The sequence below is a fragment of the Oncorhynchus tshawytscha genome, linkage group LG16 (assembly GCF_018296145.1).
Source record: "Oncorhynchus tshawytscha isolate Ot180627B linkage group LG16, Otsh_v2.0, whole genome shotgun sequence".
NCBI classification, from domain to species: domain Eukaryota; kingdom Metazoa; phylum Chordata; class Actinopteri; order Salmoniformes; family Salmonidae; genus Oncorhynchus; species Oncorhynchus tshawytscha.
Window position 1 is genome coordinate 51142055 of NC_056444.1, and position 22801 is coordinate 51164855.

Consider the following 22801-nt stretch of genomic DNA (forward strand, 5'->3'; position numbering starts at 1 on the left):
GATGCTGGCCCATGTTGACTCCAATGCAGTTGTGTCAAGTTGGCTGGATGTCCTTTGGGTGGTGGACCATTCTTGATAGACATGGGAAACTGTTGAGCCTGCCACCATACCCCATTCAAAAGGGCAATTAAATCAGTCTTGCCCACATAAACAATTGTCTCGAGGCTTAAAATAATTATTTAACCTATTAAAAATCTCCTCCACTTAATCTACAATGACTGAAGTGGATTTTCACAAGTGACATCAATAAGGGATCATAGACTGACCAGGAAAATCCAGGTGAAAGCTATGTCATGGAAAAACAGTGTACATATCATTAGGAATGTCAGTGTATAAGGTACTCTTACACAATTAAACACCACACAAAGCAAGTTAAAATCTACTTTTTTTAATGTTGGTGCATTAGTCTTAAAGTTGCTAGTTAACAAATTAGATGAAATGTGATGAAGTGTGTGGACACAACCCGAAGTAGTGATCAGTTTTACATACATTTCCTGTACACACGGTGAAAAAAACGGACACTTCTTCTGACCTAAACATTTCAAAGTGTTATGGACAAAAATAAAGTACTGTATAGAGCGATGGGTTAGAAAAACAAATGGGCCCAAAAACTCATCTGATAAACCTAAAAACACCTTAAATATTAGATGAAATGCAGGTTAAAAAAAAAATCAAATAAAAAAAAAAGGGTTCAGAAAATTGGCTTACTTAAATTTAGGCACTAAGTATAACCATGGGAAAAAACGTATCAATCAACCTAAGAAACAACGCAAGGCTTCTTGGTTCGCCGTATCTTTTTGCCACATTCCGTTGCCCATTTCTCAAGCCACCAGCAATTCCACAACAACAAAAAAGACAGTTGTTAAAGCAATAGACGTAATTGTGACGTGTCGGGCTAAAATAAAAAAAATAAGTAGCAAACTGAGGCGAGAGAGGCACAAATACTCCGTCAAGATCAAATTGCTCTAAACTGTCAAGTCATCTTTACACTCTTTACTTAGAGACTCTACCATGGTGATCCACAAACCAAATGGACACAATCACTTATGAGATGGGCTCATCTACAGTCAAGAAGCTGCCAATACAGTCATCTAAATGTCGGTTTGCCTGCCGGTGACAAAACGAAAGTATTTATGTGTATTATTATAACATGTAAAAGGTATACAGAGACACTAAGCGCTATTGGTTGGTTGCATAGATTTTGACAGTCGTTTCAAATGCACAGTGTAACATGGTAAATCCAAACTAAATCCCCCTACATTTCAATATCGTATAACGTCAAGAGATTCCGTTTGGACTCACATGAAGAGCATTCCCAATGGTCAACGTGACATGTTTCACAAGACAGACACTAGAGAGTCGTCTGCTGCTTTGAAAGTCCTCCAGAGCAGAAACGCGTTGGTTTACACTTTGATTCATGCATGCAGATCTAATCTACAAGGCTAAATGTTCATCGCAGTACAATTAACTGCACATGAATCCCCCCCCAAAAAATAAATATATACCCCTATCGTATATTGCATGAGTGTGACTATTTCTGTAAAAAAAAAAAAAAAAAAGATTAAATGCCACAGTCTCTTATAAATAAGAACTTACACATAATGGCTCGTCGTTGTGAAAGAGATTGGTGATGTAAGAGTGTGTGGTTTAAAGCCACAAAGAGTTCCTAACACGAGGAAGGCAACAATATGCTTACAAGGGAAGCTGGTAATATTACACAATGACTTCTACTTCATATAGGCTATAATTCTATTCAATTCCAAATTCACTTTGAGCTGGTTGGACAGTATTATGATGATTAGCTAGCTATATTTATAAAAAAGTAGGTATTTACATACATGTATATCTTACATGAAAAATGCTTTATCATGCTCTGGCGATAACTATTATTTAGTTCTTGAGGTAACAATTATCAATTCATTTATTCATAGCCAAATGACTGCACGCACAGCAAACCACCCTTGCCAGTTATACCTGTAGTTAAAAGGAACCATATGGCTTAAGATTCTGTACAAATCACTACGGTCATTCATACACACACACACACACACACACTCACACACACACCGTAGTGGAGGCTAGTGGGAGGGGCTATAGGAGAACGGGCTCATTGTAATGTCTGTGATGGAGTCAAACGTGATTTCCATACGCTCGGCGCTTTTGATACCGTTCCAATAATTCCATTCCAGCCATTACAATGAGCTCTTCCTCCTATAGCTCCCACACCAGCCTCCTCTGGTACCTATTATACTCTTCTTATAATCTTAGTAACGCTCATTGTTATTTTCTTACTCGTGATTACGAGAACACTCTAAATTGACTGACTAGGTAAACAACAGCAGCCGGGCCAAACGTACGGTAGGTCCACCGCCACAGAGCCAGGGGTAGCTAACACTGTTAGCTAGCTAGCCAAAAGCCATGCAGAAGAGTAACAAAAGGAATATTTTGGGATGGGGGAATTACTAGCCAACTGCCCGAATCAGGGGCTGTAGTCACAGACTGAGCAGTGGCCAATGTGGCTAGATGTGTGTGATTGGCCTATATGGTCACATGATCATTCTTATCTATACATACAGGTTACATTACAGTGATGAGAAGCTTGTCCTCTGGACGTATATAGGGGACAGCCAGACCTGGGTGGAATACTCCAGGTGTGCTTTGTTTAGCTTGTCAGGCGCAACAGAACCAATGAAATCATTCCAAAAGTGCAAACTCCACATGCCAAACAATTTAAATCAAGCTCAAGTATTTTGAATATTTGAAATAGGTACTCAACCCAGGTCTGATAGGGAGGGGTACCCACAATGCACTCCTGTTCAAGAACTAAACTAAGTCTCCTCCAGACTCACAGTATCTGTTCATGTCTGCTTCCGCCTGTGCTGCCACCAACATATCCCAAAGAACCCGTTATCAGTCAAAGGAGCATTCACATCCCTGATTTCACCGTTGACCGTTCCCTTTCATCACTGTCAGGAGACTGGGGAGGAGAGGGTTGTGCTAACACAGACGCATGTGTTGTACAAGGAGAGGCTATCACCGCTTCAGAGTTCCAACGGGAGACCGTGTGGTGCTTAGAACAGGGGCGTGCCAGGGGGGGGCGGGGGGTTGGTTCAGCAGGTGTTCATAGAACCCCCCCCCGGATCAGTAGATATCAGGAAGGTCAGAGTATTTCCTATCAAAGTAGCCCCCTTTGTAGAGCCAGTCCTGAGAGGACGTGTAGGGGTTTGTACCTGACTGGAACCATCTGGAAGACACGATAAAACACAATTATGGTTTACTTAAAAAAACAAAAAATATATACATACACACACACACACACACACCACTGTTTACCTTATTATTATGCAAGTATTTTATGAACAAAAAAAAAATATTGAAATGTGAGGACACCCAAGTTCTCACCGAGTGGACCATTCCTCCTCGTCCTTGGAACGGTCTTTCTGCGCCGACCTCTGTTTCTCCTCCAGCCTCGCCTTCTCTCGACTGGCCTGATCTGCACAAACAAGAACATAGGATCTTCTATTAGCCATTTGATACATGGCCCTCCTGACCACTGTATTATTCTGTAATTAAAAACTGACACAACCATAACTTCAATAAACCAGACTAATACTTTGGCTATGTGGATATTTTACTGTTCATTGGATTTTAACCCCGCCACCCCACACACACTAAGAACAGAAAGGACTCTGAAAACAAATAGGACATGTGAATGCACCACCCAAATGGAATGCTAGAGGGCAGCCTCGTCTAGCAAGTGTGGGGATGTAGCAGAAAGACTATTACCCATATCTCCGTTCTCCATGGCTCTGATGTCGGGCCGCAGGCGGCAGTCTGTGGGGGCCAGGGTGGCCTGCATACCAGGCTCCAGCTCATTCAGTGACATGGCAAAGTTAGTGAAGTTATACATCTGGAAAAACAAGATCCTACAGAATTAACACCATCAAAATCGATGTGCGCGTGTGTGTGTGTGTGTGTGTGTGTATAAACTTAAGTAGGAGTGCTTCAGGTATTCCAGAACAATCACAGGTGCTCTTGGAAGGGAATAGTAATTGAAAAGAAAAAGGCAAAATTATAGTCCAGGCACTCGTGTGGGTTTGAAAGATTTAAAAGCCTTTATATATGGGCCAAGTCATTATTAAAATACACCAACAGGCATCGGCTTAGGCCTTCATCAGTGTGTGGAGGACAAAGCAATGAAACATCCTAGACAAACCTGTGCCTAGGTGATCACAGGTAATTGATCTATTGGCCACTAGGGACCTGCATAAGAAACATATACGCTCAACTTGTATGTGTGTACGAGCATGTGAATGTACACGTTCCTTTGTTTACACGGCGGCGTGCGTTACCTGAGCAGAGTGTTGGGGTCGTGACGATATCCTCCACAGCAGGGTGCTGCCAGGGATCACAGCTACCGTCTCCAGGACCTCAGGCATGTTGTCTGCATCGTCACCGTCGACCCCCTCAGGCTCCTCCTGTGTACAGGTACACAGACCACACAGACCACACAGGTACACACAGGCGCGCGCAGACACACGTCTGATATAAATAGCCCTTTTTCAAAACCAAATGAAATGTGTATTTTTCCTCATGAATAAAAGCAACAACAAAAAACATCAGAAATGACTTAAGCAAGGGATGTTTACATCGTGTACCATGAGTATACCATGTCTACTACAAACAGAATACTGAAATGAACATATAAAAACATACTGTTCTCACTGGTTTACTACATGGGTCTTTCTAGAAACTAGGGTACCGGCGAGGATTTTCTGCGGTGGACAACTTGTTTCCGCTGTTGATAAGTCATCGATAATAATCTGCCAATTTTGTTAATGTCAATACATTAAGGGGGACCCGGGGTCGATGACAGATTGTCACAACCGGATGTGACCAGGAGTCTCCCATAGGGCGGCGCAAAATTGGCCCAGCGTCGACCGGGTTAGGGTGAGACAAGATCAGAACTGGATCGCAATCGGATATCACGAAATTGGGGAGAAAAAGGGGCTATAAATAAATAATCCTGGATCTTGTCGTTGGACAGTTTTTATGGCATCGAGATCTCGCAAATGCTTGGGCTCCCGAGTGGCGCAGCAGTCTAAGGCACTGTACCTGAGTGCTAGACTATCAAATTATAAATAGTAGTTATTGATTAATTAGTAGAATAGAACTCTTAATGTACTGGACTCATGATGGATCTCCTCTCTCTCTCTCCCTCGCTCTCTCCTTTCCATCTTGCTACAGAGGGATGGATAACTGAGACAGCAGGCTGGAGCCACACATGAATTCAAACTTTTTTTATTAAATAAAATTAGCCAAAAAGGAAACTTGGGTGTTTTTGATTTAGAGTTTTCATACTCGAGTTGAAAATGTGATTTTTATTAATACTATTTAACATTGTGTTTAAGTTAATGAAACCATTCACTATCAACCAGTTTTCAGGCCTAGTGGGCAGGTTGAGTGGTCATTATGCTAGAAATTGTAGCTAGCCGTGGCAACCCTGAAACATCGATCTATATTAGCTAGCTAACAAGGTAGAACAGTTGAACTGCCATGAACATACACCTGTGAACAGCATGCTAGCCTGTCCACTTTGTTTAGATGTTGAGATCGAGTGGTCTACCTACCTGGATAAGAATATGCTTATTTCTCAGAATGAGAACGAGTTGTCAATTCATCATACAAATGCTTTTTAAGCTCATGATACATTTATAAAAACACAGACTAAACAGCTAGCACATATCACTTTGTGGCTAAAATGCTACTAGCCTTAGGCTAATTGGCACCGTAATGTTGTGCCAACAGAAACTGAGCGTTTTTCCAGAATCAATGGAAACACGCTCGGGTAGCCTAGTGGTTAGAGCGTTGGACTAGTAACCGGAAGGTTGCAAGTTCAAACCCCCGAGCCGACAAGGTACAAATCTGTCGTTCTGCCCCTGAACAGGCAGTTAACCCACTGTTCCTAGGCCGTTATTGAAAATAACCAGTTTCAGGGGGATTGTTGTGTCCTGGAAGGTGCATACGGCAAAGCACCGAAAGCGCGAAGGAGACGAGACCAAAAAGACATGAGAACAAGCAGACATAAACACTCATGAAAACAAACCAAAAAACTAGATACTTGCAATACAGGCATTTGGAAATCCGCGCTACTAAATACATTTAAATTAACTCGATATGACGCCAGGCCCTATTCACGATATAATCTGGTGATAAAGTTATGAAATGACACATTTTAAAGGGTATATAGTCCTAGGCCTATGTTGTTGTTTGGTGGAGTTACGGGCTAATTTGGCATCAATTCACTTTTATTTCTCTAAATACACGAGGAACTGCATAGCAATCTTTTTCATTTTTGTTTCAAACCATTGATCCACACAAACCATTGTCACACATTGGCCCCACCATTTATAGAAAGACCCATATATAGAACATACATAGAGGCTACAGACTACCAACAGTGACCTACCATAGACTACGTTGTTTTTTTTTTTACCTTGACATAACGTCATGGCATGCTGCCAGAATCATCAGGAAATCAAAATCAGAGGAGAGTTATATCAAGAAAAGTTAATGTTGTATAGGCCTATTTACAATGTGTCAAACAATAAAACACAAGCTATGAAAACATAAAGAGCCGCACACTCCATATCTATAACCTCCCAGTAATTGATTAGGTAAGAAACCACCGACGTTTCGGCATCCCTGTGCCTTCTTCAGGGTAATGAAAAAGACTATTCGGCTCAATCTGCTTTGAAAATAACTTGCAGGGAGGTGGACCACTGGGGGCGACCAAGCTATACTGTGTGCGGGATGTAAAGCAAGCTCTACGTTAGTATTCTGAAATGAATTCTCTGGATTCTGAGGTGTTGATGCGTGTACATGTATGCATGCGTGTAGGTGTGTGTGTGTGCGTGTGTGCCTTTGTTTTTTCCCACTGGTTTCCAATTTTTGACACGTATGACTTGTTACATCTTTCCTGCTAAAATAAATGTAAAAAAACACATCTCATTTGCTCCATGTTGTAAGACACCCACTCACCGGACTCTTCTGTTTCTTAGAGTCTGCCTTCTTCTCAGCCTTCTTGTTGGACTCGTACGTCTGGGGGTCCACGCTCCACATGCACTCGGTCCACTTCCCATAGATCACACAAAGCTTCTTTTTACTGCCAGGGACAGAGATGGGAGGAGACGTCAGCAACCAAATACTGCTGTACTGACAGAGAATGACACTGTGCTATCATTGTGTGTCCTGTACGGCTCAGTTGGTAGAGCATGGCACTTTCAACCCCAGGAATGTGGGTTGATTCCAAGGGCCACCCATTAGTAAAATAGATGCACGCATGACTAAGTCGCTTTGGAGTCTCCTAAATGGAAGATATTATTTATTATACCCACCAGGGACGTGTTTCGGAGGGAGAAAACATTTAGAAACCTTACTGAACACGACACGGGCAAAAGTGTCACCAAAACACTTACAACTGGACCAGTGAAGAAAGCCGAAGTCAGTTCATCAGAATGATGCCAATACCTCCACATACCTCTTATCTTGAATGTAGCCCTCCACCTTGTGCAGCTCCTTCCCAAACATGCCACATGGCTTGAAGTTCAGCACACACTTATCTCCAGTACTGCTCAGGACAGAAAGGAATAAGAACAATGAGGAGAAAAGACAAACCATGCCATACCATTATGGCTCAACGACAGTCTTTACAAATTAAAGGGTGAATCCTGACTACCACTTAAGACACATTTTCACTTGGCTTCCCATTGACATCAATGCATGACAAAGTGAACATTTGACTTAAATGGAAGGTAAGACTAACCCCTAAGTCCACTATGCTGAAAGTGGTGGATATATACACATCTGTATTCTTCCAAACCAGGAATTGAAGGTAAAATAAGATAAACTATAATATCCAGTCCTTTACTCACCTGTGGTTGAGGATTTCTACAGTGCCATACTGCTCGATCCACAGTTTGCCCAGGATGACATTGTGTACACAGCAGAAAGGGTTGGTCCATGTATAGACCTCACCGTGCCTGTGGAGAGGAGGGGAGGAGAGGGGCAGCAAACACAGCCTCAGTGCAATGGACTCACACACAACAAGAGAGACTTTGTAAAGAAAAATAGGATTACAGAAGCTGAAGCGGTACTGGCTTTGACAAAGCACTGAGAAAACAACCAAACAAAACCCTATGACCAGGTATAGATGATAAAATAAAACACACCCCCTACCGCCCACCCACCGACCCACGTTTGACTCACTTGAGGAGTTCTAGTGTGATAGTTCCCTTGGGCTCAGCCTCCACACTCTTGCCCCAGAACTTGAGTTTGGGGTAGATGGAGCCATGGAAGACAAAGTCCCCGACCAGGCTCTCAGCATGGAAGGCACTGACAGGGGGGTGGTGGCTGACCTGCTCCGAGATCAGCCTGTAGCCCTGGTCCTCGCTGGGGGGGGCGAGAGTAGGCAGGAGAGGAAGTGAAAAGGAGAAAGGTTGTTATCATAGCCTACTGAAAATAAGGTCAGCAGAGGAAAACAAGTGTTGTTAAATTCATGCTTGAAGGCAGGTAAAGATGTCCTATTAAAAAGGCCAATAACGTCTGCAGTCTAGTCAAAGACAGGAAGGAACTATCCAGGGCTACACAGCTTTTTACAACTCCTCTCTGTGTCACTTTGTATGGGAGCGTTGCAGCCCTGTCCCCTCACCGCGTTAGTTCATAGGTCTCTCCTAGCAGAGGGTTGAAGGGCTTTCCAGTCCTGTCCCACTGCGACGCCACGGCCGACACGGCAAAAGCAGCTACCGCCTGGGAAGAACGGAGGGGAGGAGTCAGACACACACACACACACACAGTCTAGTTGTGATCCAGCTACATTCAGTCAATTTTCAATTCAATTTGCTTTATTGGCATGACGTAACAATGTACATATTGCCAAAGCTTATTTTGGATATTTACAATATAAAAAATAAATAAAAATGAGAATCAAAATTGTCAACGGGACAACAGTAACAACAATAACCAAGGGTCAAAATAACCATACATTCAACAATAACAATAAGCATACAGTAGAGTACATGTGTAGGTTGATTGATCTGTCAGACACTGTCCCTCATCTTATGGCAGGCAGCAATGTAGTGCGCTGCCAACCATTAGCTCTCTGCGTCCTCCCCCAACAGGACGGGTAGCCTATCCTCATCAGAGAGGTCTTTGAAACCTTGAATAAGGGTTTCAAATTTGGGAAAATGACACTAATTGTTTTATATTTTTGAAATTTTGTCAGGAAATGCAGGGCCAGATTGCACTGTGTTTTGCTTTGTGCTTGTGTTTCCCTGTTTCCCAATAAGCAATATAGTTTTGTTTTGACTGTGTTGTAATTTGGTTTATCCTGATTGATTGGATGTTCTGGTCCTGAGGCTTCAGTGTGTTAGTAGAACAGGTTTGTGAACTCAGCCCCAGCTCTTGGCATTGCAGGGCTTGGTAATGATATGAGAGGGGGTCACTGTATTTTAGATGTTTCCAAAACTTAATTGCTCTTTTTTGAGTTTGTATTATTAGTGGATAGTGGCCTAATTCTGCCCTGCATGCATAGTTTGTAGTTTTCCTCTGGACATGTCGGAGAATATTACAGAACTCTGCATGCAGTTTCAATGGGGTGTCTGTCCCATTTGATGAAATCTTGTTTTGCAAGTGGACCCCACACCTCGCTGCCATAAAGTGCAATTGGTTCAATGACATATTCAATTAGTTTTAGCCAAATTTTAATAGGCATTTCAATTTGAATGAGCTTTTTAATGCCGTAGAATGCCCTCTCACCTGCATGCGCTCTATGGAGTCGGACAGCAAGCAGGCTTTGTTGATGAGGTATGTGTGCTCCATGTACTCTGTGATCCGCTGGAGGAAGCTCAGGGGCTCGTTGAACACAATGGGCATGGTGATCTTGGACAGCTCCTACACACACACACACACACACACACACACACACACACACACACAGAGAGAGAGAGAGAAAATGAGCAAGATTAGAACGCAAATTACTTTCACACAAGTGGGATGAAATCAAACTCACTGGCATAGTAGAGACCCAGAGAACGTCACGGTCTAAAAGTGGTCCTTTAGATATGGTCTGTAGCCCTTACCAGTCCAATGCATTTCTTCAGAATGCCCCACACACTGAAGTTGTTCCTGGAGAACATTGGGGCAGGTAGCGTTGTCCTGAAAGACGTCAGGAGGAGAAAGTCAAAAACACACACAGGGAGACAACACATTAGTGTCTAGCAGAGAATCCGAGGGAAGGGGAGTATCCCTATGATGACTATCAGTAATACAGTGTGCGATGGTAGAGGCTGACCTGTTGGGTGTCGTCATGCGGACTGACTGGGTTAGAGTTAAGAGGAGCATGAGAACTGGCCAGTCTTCTACCAGAGTTAAAGCTATTAACCATGTGGAAGGGGTGAGAGGGAGAGAGACTAAGGTGAAGAAAGAGTGTCGACAGTGACAGAAAGCAAGAGAGAGACGACAGAGAGAAAGAAACAGAGAAAAGCCTCGGGAGGAGAGGACACGGCAGGAATCGGAGCGTACCTGCGCTTCCTGATTCCGTTCTCCGGTGACGTGGAGCCATTGCTCCTCGGGGTGACGTCGTACACCCCCGCGTCTTTAAAACTGGCCTCCGACGTGCCTTCATACGACTCATCAGAGTCCAAGCCTAACACACATGAAACGGTCGGCCACAAATTAGGGAAAGGCTATACAGCACACAACTCACCTTGCCTGACAAGGTTACCTAATATAGAAATGATAAAACATGCTCGGATAATAATAAAGTAGACAGTCTTGCAATTGGGCTACAGGTCAAAGCAATGACTACATGAGGGGGAGCCGCAGAACTGATTGCAATATGGACGTGATACACATTGTGACATGACAGCCACTGTCTGACGCTGAAGTAAGCATCGTAGGCGTGGAAAAGAGAAAAGGTGTGGTGCCCCGTTAACACTTTAAAATAAATCATTGGGGCCCCGAGTCAACCGGAACACCTCTAGCCATGTGATCTGGGATTGATAAGGGTCCTTCTACACCTGCGTTGCTTGCTGTTTGGTGTTTTTGGCCGGGCTTCTGTACAGCACTGAGACATCAGCTGATGTAAGAAGGGCTTTATAAATCAAATTGATTTGATACGAGACGGACAGGAACAATAACGTGACGACACAGCGTGCGCTGCGCAGCACCTTGCACGCCGTTTCCATCCGCTCTCCCTCACACATCCCCGCTGCTGCTGATGGCAAAGCCAAAATCATGGACGCTGAATAGAGCGCCGCGTTATTGAAGGTGTCAGTTAAGCTGCACAGGTTACAGCATATTGTGTGGCACTGTGCCACAGCGTGAAGTACAGTACAAAGACACACCTCTACCTCCTGAGTCCTGACCATGACAGTTGTCAGAGCAACGTTCCAAAACACCAAAAGCCCACCCCCCCCCAAAAAATGTATTTGAGAACGTTGCTGAAACAAGTAACTTCTCCCGTTTCAGAACTTCCACGTTGAACCTGTTGAACAGGACCCTGATAATAGTGATTTTTTAAAAAAAATGCTGAGTAACACTGTCAATGTTCTCTCCCTCTGTGTGCGTGTTCTCCTACAGGTTTGTGGTCACCTCTGAAGGTCTGGTAAGTCATTCTATTATGTACACCCCCCGTATGGACAGGGACACCCACCTGTTACGGCGTCGTAGAATTCATCATCGTTGTTCATTGTACAGGGTCAAAGCCGGACCTCCAGGTGCTATCGGAGAGGGAGGTGAGCCTCTAGAACATGGTCCCTATAGCGGGCCTCACTGGTCTCTGGCACGGCAACTTCCTCCTCCGCAACCACGTCAGAACAGGCAGCAGCTCACACAGCAAACCTGCTGGACACATACTATAAACAGTTCAGGATTGTATTCATTAGTGAACGCCGTAGCAAAATGATTTGCAAAGGAAGACAAAAACAAGTTCTGGTAGCCCCTCCCCTCCATGAGGTTTTTCTGGGTGGTGATCTGAGTGTAGGAGGACTAGGGTGGGTGACTGACTGTTCTCAGGGAATGCCTCAAAAAACACACTCACTGGGGAATTTTGGACTGTACCAACGATCAACAAGCGAGGAGCCGCCGTGTTGGTGTAGGCCCTGTGGCATAGGCCCTGTGGCATAGGCCCTGTGGCATAGGCCCTGTGGCATAGGCCCTGTGGCATAGGCCCTGTGGCATAGGCCCTGTGGCATAGGCCCTGTGGCATAGGCCCTGTGGCATAGGCCATATGAAAGTGTGTATGGCGGTATTTGACGGTCATTTTTTTAAATGTACATTTCTGCATAATAAAAGTTCTAAATGTGTCTTATGAGATGTGCATGATCCAAGGACTGCGAAGGACAATTCCATTTTTTGCCCAACTCCACTTGCAGATGTTTAAATCTACCTGCCACAGTGGCTGGTGAGTTTGCAAAACAAATGGACACTGGATTGATGCAAATAATCATTGTATCATTCTGCCAGGTAGGCATAGGCTACTTTGTAGTTAACAATGAACTGAGAAGGAAAGGTAGTCAGTAGCATAAGTGGTAGACACGAGGACTGCACACACACACAGGACTGCACACACACAGACAGAGGACTGCACACACACAGACAGGGGCATTCTCGTTGCCTCTTCAGAAAGTCGCAGGAAACACAAATCACTGACGCATTCTGTTCAAGTCTTATGATAAAAATAGAGCAAATAAATTACATTTTTAATACATTTAGTTGATTCCCGATTAAGGTCAAAAGATTTTGAAATATTCCGTTTGAATGCCTGGATTCCGTGAGGGCCCTAATTATTACAGTTGGACAAGAATGAGGCTCTCCGCTACCTATTGTTCCTGCAGTGATGATTCACCATCTTCATTGAATGTTTTTAGAATTTATCTGCAGATAAATCACCAAAAAGACTAGGCCTACCAGTAGCATATGTAAATTATGGAGCCAAATGAACAGCGCTCTGTCGGTAGGCTACACTGACTGATGAGAGTCGCTCACTTTAGCGACACTATCTGGCAAGCCCCGACATCCTAGGAAAGGAAACCTAGGATAATCATTTGGTTTACTTGTCCCAATGCGATACCATGGATTTAAGTTAAACATTCTAAAAACACTGCCACTTTGACATTATGGGGTGTGTGTGTGTGTGTAGGCTAGTGACAAAAATCTCAAATGTAATCCAGTTTGAATTCAGGCTGTAACACAACAAAATGAATCAGTCAAGGGGTGTGAATACTTTCTGAAGGCACTGTATAACCACGTTGCATGCTTTATGAATGGCAAAGTGATGTAGCGGATCGACTTTATTCAGACAGTTCGACAACTTTTAAAAACAAGTCAACACTTGCTGTTCAGTTGTCAATCAAAAGCACAGTAAATAGCCTACAATGCGCCACGACTCCACATGGCTGGCTAAAGTGAACTTTAAAAGAAACACAGACAGTGAGAGACAGGATAAACGTGACTATGCCGAGGGAGACGAAGTGAATGCATAACATTTTTTCCAATGACTATTGTTTTTGGTGACAAAGAGCTTTGAAGTCAACATATTATCACAAAGTACCAGTGTAGTGAATTGATAGCTTCAGCTGGAAGCTAACAAGGAAAGCTAGCCTACAAAGCTGGAAGCTAACGAGGAAAGCTAGCCTACAAAGCTGGAAGCTAACGAGGAAAGCTAGCCTACAAAGCTGGAAGCTAACGAGGAAAGCTAGCCTACAAAGCTGGAAGCTACTAGTATCTTCTTGCATTGGTAAAGTGTTCTAGCCTGTAATTAAGCAATAAGGCACAAGATGATGTAGTCCAGAAAAAATAAATAATAATAATAAAGAATACTTTTTTTAAATATAGATTTTTTTATTTTAGCCCTTTTTCGTGGTATACAATTGTTAGTAGCTACTATCTTGTCTCATCGCTACAACTCCCGTACGGGCTCGGGAGAGACGAAGGTTGAAAGTCATGCGTCCTCCGATACACAACCCAACCAAGCCGCACTGCTTCTTAACACAGCGCGCATCCAACCCGGAAGCCAGCCGCACCAATGTGGGGGCGGAAACACCGTGCACCTGGCAACCTTGGTTAGCGTGCACTGCGCCTGGCCCGCCACAGGAGTCACTGGTGCGCGATGAGACAAGGACATCCCTACCGGACAAACGCTCCCTAACCCGGACGACGCTAGGCCAATTGTGCATCGCCCAACGGACCTCCCGGTCACGGCCGGTTACGACAGAGCTTGGGCGCGAACCTCTGGTGGCACAGCTGGCGCTGCAGTACAGCTCCCTTAACCACTGCGCCACAAATACATGTACAAATAAATATATATTTTTGTACATATTTTTTTAATATATATAAAATGTACATCATTTTGTTTAGGAATGTAGTGAAGTAAAAGTTGTCAAAATAAAAGCGTAAAGTACAGATACCCCAAAAAACGACTTAAGTAGTACTTTCAGGCATTTTTACATCACTGGTAATAATGGAGACACCAGCTACCAGATTCTCTATAGTGCTCCTAATACGGTCCTGTGTGGTTGGTAAACAACATACAAAGCCAGTGGGAGTCAGAGATGAGACCGGAAGGGAAGAGAGAACTCAAGCCGGGGAGAGATGTTACCATGCGAGACACACACAAACACACCTCTGTGTGCATGTGAGGACTTGGCCAGTCTGTTATGGACTGTGAGAAACGGTAGCTACAGCAACGACCTAGCTCATTTGAATAGAATCCCCTTTGGCAAGCAGAGTGGCTTCTTAAGGGTGAGCTGAGAGCAAAATGACAAAGGGGAGAGGACCAACACACCCAGGAGCCCCATTAGGAGATAGAGGTTGTGCATGTGGAAAGCTAACTTTAACAAGTTTACACATGATAGGCTAGTTTCAGTGTGTACTCACGCTATTGGGTAGTCCATATATGGCCAAAACATTTTAGACTTTGCAATTCGAAACTGAAGTTAACTTTTGCCGTGGTTTTAGCCATTTTGACAGCCTGTGTCTTGCTTGTGTTCGATATGCTTGCTTATATACACAGTGCATTCAGAAAGTATTCAGACCCCTCGACTTTTTCCAGATACGTTACAGCCTTATTCTCAAATGGATTCAATTACATGTTTTCCTCAATCTACACACAATACCCCATAACGACAACGCAAAAACAGGTTTTTAGGAATGTTTGCAAATGTATATATATTTTTTTTTTTAAGGAATACCTTATTTACATAAATATTCAGACCCTTTGCGATGAGACTTGAAATTGAGCTCAGGTGCATCCGGTTTCCATTGATCATCCATGAGCTGTTTCTACAACTTCATTAGAGTTCACCTGTGGTAAATTCAATTGATCGCACATGATTTGGAAAGGCACACACCTGTCTAAATAAGGTCCCACAGTTGACAGTGCATGTCAGAGCAAAAACCAAGCCACGAGGTCAAAGGAATGGTCCGTAGAGCTCGAAAGAGTCTTGATCTGTTATTTTTCTTACACAGTACTTCCGAGTCGGGAGTGGGTAATTTATGCACCTGCCGACTTAATTCTTGGGTATGGTAGCCGTTTCTCAGGCTCCCTTTCTAGAATCGAACCCCCGATTTCCCGGTACCTGTGGTCACTATGGTAGGCACAGGAAGTCAAGTTAAATCTAATGTTGATAGGGCAGACATTTGAATGAGACGTCACCGCCTTGAAGGTCACACGATCAGCTTGAGGTTATTTAGTCACAAAAAGTGACTGGGGTGCCAGAGAGTACCCTGCATGGGTTTTGGGTTTGATTAATATAAAACATGTAAAGTGTTGGTCCCATGTTCCATGAGATAAAATATTCCTTAAATATTAGGCCGAGCTCTAGAATTGACAGTTAGACAAGGAACGTTGGCGTGATCAAAGGAACCATAACCGGTGAACAATTTACAGTTTCAATGTACCGGCCATGTGTACGTAGACTAGCATGGCTTAAGCTTTGAGACAAGCGTATGCCATATTAGCTTTGAAAAATCAAGCATGGCCATCAGATTTCTAAATGTTTATCATAGAAAGAATGTCGCCAGCTAAAACACAGCTAAAAACAACTACACCGGAGAAAAGTACCTGAAAAAAAAACACACAAAAAAACGCTGTCTGGAGACCAAAATGCAGGAACCTGATTTATCAAGATGGCAAATATTTTCTCATCCGAGTGGAGAAGTGCAACCCAAGCACAAAATGTGTCCTTTTAAAAATTCTGGATTTGGAGCTAGCCGTGACTGAAGAACTACGTTTACGAAAACGCAGCAAGATACTGTTTCTGCGTTCTTTTTTTGTGTGTGTGTGTGAAAAACATGCTTTTATTACAAGCAGGCTTGACTACTGTAATGCGCTCATGTCTGGTCTACCCAAGAAAGTAAATTGGTAAACTGCAAAACATACAGAATGCTGCAGCACAGGTACTGACCAAGACAAGATGGAGAGCACACAATACACTGGTTTTATGGTCTCTGCACTGGCTGCCTGTGAGTTTTAGAATTCATTTTAAGAATCTTCTATTGGTTTTTAAGTCAACCCACGATTGTGCACCCCAATACAGGTCAGACATGCTTTGAAGTTGTGTACGCAGTATGTCCCTCAGGTCCTCTGGCATTCTCTTTTTAACCTCCCAAAGCCTAGGACCAAGAGACATGGATTGGCAGCCTTAAGTTACGATGCCCCCAGCCATTGGAATAGCCTGCCAGAGAACCAGAGTGGGGCCAAAACTGTGGACATATTTAAAAGTCGTTAACTTTTTAGTCATTCTTGTGTTTTTTTTATCCTCATGTTTGTGTAATAAATATGAACTTTTTTTTTCTCCCTCCATTGTTTTAATGTTTTTTTCCCCCCTGTATACTACATTGTGTTGAAATGTGCTGTATAAATAAAGATCGATTTGATAATAATAGTGAAGGCCTGGCTTCCCTACTATATGAATAAATGCCATTGACAGCTGTAGTGGGGAAAGGTTAGCCTGAGTTTCAACCAAAGCTAATCCACATGGAAATTAGAGAGAATGGGAGAGATTGATAGTGCGAGCAGTGAGTCAACCTTGGAAAAGGACATACAGCACATGGCTTCAGAGTAAGACATGATAGAGAAAACAGTGGGTTAGAAATAGGTAGGTACCACATATCCTGAGGCCGCATTTATTGTAGCTGGGGATTTTAACAAAGCAAATGAGGAAAACCCTCATTGATGAGGGAAACCCTCAAAACCGAAGTTCTTCCAACACATTGACTGTAGCACTCGCTCGGAGAAAACCATTGCTACTCAGCTTTTTGAAATGACTACAAGGTCCTCTTTTACCGCCCTCCCTTCGGCAAATCTGACCACGACTCCATTTTGGCTTCCTTTCCAAAATGCAGAAATTCAAAACAGGAAGTAACCGTGCTAAGGACTATTCAACACTGGTCTGACCAATCAGAATCCACGCTTCATGATTGTTTTGATCACGCGGACTAGGATATGTTCCGGGTAGCCTCTAAGAATAACATCAACGAATACACCAATATGGTGACTGAGTTTATCAGGAAGTCTATAAGGGATGTTGTACCCACTATGACTATTAAAACCTACCCAAACCATTAACCGTGGATAGATGGCAGCATTCGTGCAAAACTGAAAGTGGAGAAACAGTGTAGTTATTCCCTCCACAAGGCAATCAAACAGGCAAAACGTCAGCATAGAGACCAAGTGGAGACGCAATTCAAGCAAAACACCTTCTACGCCCACTTTGAGGATAACACAGTGCCACCGACACTGCCCGCTACCAAGGACTGTGAGCTCTCCTCCGTGGCAAAACGTGAGTAAGACATTTAAACGTGTAAACCCTCGCAACGCTGCCGGCCCAGACAGCATCCCTAGCTGCGTCCTCAGTGCATGCGCAGACCAGCTGGCTGGAATGTTTACAGACATATTTAATCTCTCCCTATCCCAGTCTGCTGTCCACACTTGCTTCAAGATGTCCACCATTGTTCCTGTACCCAAGAAAGCAAAGGTAACTGAACTAAATGACTATCGCCCCATAGCACTCACTTCGGTTATCATGAAGTGCTTTGAAAGGCTAGTTAAGGATCATATCACCTCTACCTTGCACCCTAGACCCACTTCAATTTTCGTACAGCCCCAATAGATCCACAGATGACGCAATCGCCATCGCATTGCCCACTGTCCTATCCCACCTGGACAAGAGGAATACCTATGTAAGAATGCTGTTCATTAACTATAGCTCAGCGTTCAACACCATAGTACCCACCATACCCTCCAAGCTTATCATTAAGCTTGGGGACCTGGGTCTGAACCCCGCCCTGTGCAACTGGGTCCTGGACTTCCTGACGGGCCACCCCCAGGTGGTGAAGGTAGGAAACAACACCTCCACTTCGCTGATCCTCGACACAGGGGCCCCACAAGGGTGCGTGCTCAGCCCCCTCCTGTACTTCCTGTTCACCCATGACTGCGTGGCCATGCACGCCTCCAACTCAATCATCAAGTTTGATTACCAACAATGACGAGACAGCCTACAGAGAAGAGGTGAGGGCCCTGGGAGTGTGGTGCCAGGAAAATAATCTCTCACTCAATGCCAACAAAACAAAAAGGAGCTGATTGTGGACTTCAGGAAACAGCAAAAGGAGCACGCCCCTATCAACACCGACAGGACCACAGTGAAAGTGGGATACCTAGTCAGTTGTACAACAGAATGCCTTCAACTGAAATGTGGCTTCCGTATTTAACCCAACCCCTCTGAATCAAAGAGTTGCGGGGGGTTGCCTTAAATCGTCATCGGCGCCCTGGAGCAGGTGAAAAGTGTCAAGTTCCTCGGTGTACACGTCACTGATGACCTGAAATGGTCCACCAACACAGACTGTGTGATGAAAAAGGCACAACAACGCCTCTTCAACCTCAGGAGGCTGAAAAAAAAATTGGCTTTGCACCTAAAACCCTCACAAACAATAAGAGGTGCACAATTGAGAGCATCCTGTCATGCTACATCACCGCCTTGTACAGCAACTACAACGCCCACAACCGCAGGGCTCTCCAGGGGGTGGTGCGGTCTGCCCAAAGCATCATCGGGCGCAAACTACTTGCCATCCAGGACACCTACAGCACCTGATGTCACAGGAACGCCAAAATAATCATCAAGGACAACCACCCGAGCCACTGCCTGTTAACCCCGCTATAATCCAGAAGGCGAGGTCAGTACAGGTGCATCAAAGCTGGGACCGAGAGACTGAAAAACAGCTTCTATCACAAGGCCATCAGACTGTTAAATAGACTGTTGCTTTACTCATCTCATATGTACAGTTGAAGTCAGAAGTTTACATACACCTTAGCCAAATACATTTAAACTCAGTTTTTCACAATTTCTGACATTTAATCTGAGTAAAGATTCCCTCTCTTAGGTCAGGTTAGGATCACCACTTTATTTTATTTTAAGAATGTGAAATGTCAGAATAGAGAATTATTAGTTTATTTCAGCTTTAATTTCATTCATCACATTCCCAGTGGGTCAGAAGTTTACATACACTCAATTAGTATTTGGTAGCATTGCCTTTAAATTGTTTAACTTGGGTCAAACATTTCGGGTAGCCTTCCACAATAAGTTGGGTGAATTTTGGCCCATTCCTCCTGACAGAGCTGGTGTAACTGAGTCAGGTGTGTAGGCCTCCTTGCTTGCACATGCTTTTCAGTTCTGCCCACACATTTTCTATAGGATTTCTATAGGATTGAGGTCAGGGCTTTGTGATGGCCATTCCAATACCTTGACTTTGTTGTCCATAAGCCATTTTGCCACAACTTTGGAAGTATGCTTGGGGTCATTGTCCATTTGGAAGACACATTTTGCGACCAAGCTTTAACTTCCTGACTGATGTCTTGATGTTGCTTCAATATATCCACATCATTTTCTTTCTTTCCTCATGATGCCATCTATTTTGTGAAGTGCACCAGTCCCTCCTGCAGCAAAGCACCCCCACAACATGATGCTGCCACCCTGTGCTTCACGGTTGGGATGGTGTTCTTCGGCTTGCAAGCCCCCCCCCACACTTTTCGCACCAAAGTACGTTCATCTCTAGGAGACAGGCCACGTCTCCTTCCTGAGCGGTATGACGGCTGTGTGGTCCCATGGTGTTTATACTTGAGTACTATTGTTTGTACAGATGGACATGGTACCTTCATGCATTTGGAAATTGCTCCCAAGGATGAACCAGACTTCTGGAGGTCTACAATTTTCCCATGATGTCAAGCATAGAGACACTAAGTTTGAACGTAGCCCTTGAAATACATCCACAGGTACACCTCCAATTGACCCAAATGATGTCAATTAGCCTACCTAAAGCCATGGCATAATTTTCTGGAATTTTCCAAGCTGTGTAAAGGCACAGTCAACTTAATGTATGTAAACTTCTGACCCACTGGAATTGTGATACAGATATAAGTGAAATAATCTGTCTGTAAACAATTGTTGGAAAAATTACTTGTGTCATGCACAAAGTAGACGTCCTAACCGACTTGCCAAAAATATAGTTTGTTAACAAGAAATTTGTGGAGTGGTTGAAAAACGAGATTTAATGACTCCAAACGAATTGTATGTAAACTTCAGACTTCAACTGTATTCTACTCTACTGCATTTAGTCAATGCCACTGACATTGCTCATCCTAATATTTATATATTCCCTAATTCCATTATTTCCTTTTAGGTTGTGTATATTGTGAATTGTTAGATATTAATGTATTACTTTTGGAGCTAGAAACACAAGCATTTCACTACACCCACAATAACATCTGCATGTGACAAATAAAAATGTATTTGATTTTGACTAATAGTGAGGCACAGTGCCATGGGTTTACATTGTTTACATTGTTAGTTCTAGGAAATGTGGGGCTTTATCTGGTACTCTGTGATTCAAACTAACAGACAAAGGCACCACAAACACACATCATGCATGTGTCTACATTGGCAAACTATAAAGGACAAATACTCAGACAAACAGAGTTAATACGTCCCACCGTGGCGCCCCTCAGGAAAGCCTTCAGGAATGTAACCTCTCTAACACCGATGACAAGGTAACCCAAGGCAGGGCAGGACACTGCTGCTGTTGACTACAGATACACACCTCCACTGAGTAAGTTAAAGTTAGTGAGTCAGCACAATGTAGTGTCACCTGAAACCTGGGAGGACCATCACCCTCCCTTGAACTCAAACAAGAGACGCGTTCTAGTCCAAAACTCTATATCCTATGCACCAACCATGTGTGAGCCTTTTCCATTCATTCTTGAAAATGGTAATGACTTGCATCCAGGCATTAACCTCTTTGATCAGCAGAGTGCTGACACGCATGGCCTCTGAAGGTTGTGTTAGTAAGTCACCATGTTTTGGGAGATTCTTGGGTTGAAATGGATGCTAATTGACTGGTGCGGGCAATTATCATCCTGACTGGGTTGTCAGGAGAAAGTCAAGGCTTACTATGCAGGCTATGCCCATGGGGAATTATCTGTCAACAAGGTTTCATCCTTACTCCAACTGTGCATCACAGATGGAAAGGGGATACGCAGTGTTAAACATCTGTATGACCCCGGTCATTGCTTGATTTCTGCCAAAATGCTGGTACTTCAAATTACGATGAAGCAACCTAGGGTCCAGACCCAGGTTAAAAACACTTTCAAATGTCTCAATTACTTTCACATACATTTCAATTGAATTATTCAGATGTTTTATTTTAAAAGACAAGTAGTTTAATATGCATTTTACAATCCTCAAATACACTCCCATGCATTTAACCCAGGTATTTGAAAATAGAATTTGGAAGGATTTTCCAAAAAGTACTGGAAAATACTCTCAAACAGTAGGCCATTCATAGGAAATTTGAAAATACTTTCAAATAAGCCAATAGAATGAGTTGATTGGAGTCACATTATTTGAAAATAGACAAATGACACAAAATATAAGAATTTAAAATAATCAACCCATGTCTGCTTGTCTCCAGCATCAAAGACAAAGCCAGGTTAACAACAGGGGTCAGAATAACGTTCCCATACTGTGTTATCTACTAGCTGATGGAGCAGATATGATTCAGTATCTTGTTGACAGAGACGCAGCATAGACACAGACAGCCAACTGGAGGGAGTAGTCTGTCATGCTCCAACTCGAATTCACTAAACAAGTCAGTGCGATGTCGGTTGTAGACAATGGTAAATGTATCTTATACAAGCCATCTTACTTTCGTGATTAGTTAACATGCAAGGCATACATTAGTTAAGAAACCTAGTTAACGCGACGTTTCGGGGGAGAGGCTAATTAGTCATGTTGTATACTAGCTAGCAGGTATACAATGTATTCGCTAGCTAGATCAATGCGACGTTAACCTTTATAACACTGTATGTACTTCCTAGCTTACTATCAACTACACAATCAAACAAATTATTAACGTGTTGTGGTGCTTGCTCATATCCAGCTACGCTAGCTGGAAAGCTAGTCCGAGAGCTCTCCGGGGGGAAAAAAGCTAGCTAGCGAGCATTAAAAAAACGAAGACGAAGCAAAAGTTTGCGCGTAGTTACATTACAGTCCATACACAAAACTCACAGAACTGTCAGATGCTGTTATATAATTACTGTACCTGAAGCGTTGGGACACCTGGTAACGTTTGACTTAATTTGAAAGGACAGGAGGACCACAAAACGGTGTGAATTGACACAGAAGCGGAAGTAGGTGACCACAGGGGCGGTCTTATTAACAACCGGCCAATCGGGTATCCTTGAATGGAC

The 22801-nt window shown here is 43.4% G+C and overlaps 1 protein-coding gene across 3 annotated transcripts; it reads right to left on the reverse strand.

Annotated features, from left to right (window-relative positions):
- Positions 1-372: 372 nt before the first annotated feature.
- LOC112233092 (oxysterol-binding protein-related protein 2) lies at positions 373-22767 on the reverse strand. 3 transcript variants are annotated; one of them, XM_024400500.2, is made up of 14 exons: positions 22654-22767; positions 11714-11901; positions 10582-10705; positions 10140-10215; positions 9817-9951; positions 8711-8808; positions 8269-8451; positions 7935-8042; positions 7541-7630; positions 7042-7165; positions 4353-4478; positions 3787-3910; positions 3403-3493; positions 373-3244 (listed from the first exon to the last, which is right to left on the reverse strand). In XM_024400500.2, exons 2-14 carry the CDS (start codon positions 11748-11750, stop codon positions 3142-3144), a joined length of 1419 nt encoding a protein of 472 aa, XP_024256268.2. In that variant the 5' UTR covers positions 11751-11901; positions 22654-22767; the 3' UTR covers positions 373-3141. The 3 variants fall into 3 exon arrangements, with proteins under 3 accessions (XP_024256268.2, XP_042155248.1, XP_042155249.1); XM_042299314.1 differs by having other exon boundaries at positions 11714-11915; positions 22654-22759; XM_042299315.1 differs by having other exon boundaries at positions 11714-11904; positions 22654-22757.
- Positions 22768-22801: the final 34 nt, after the last annotated feature.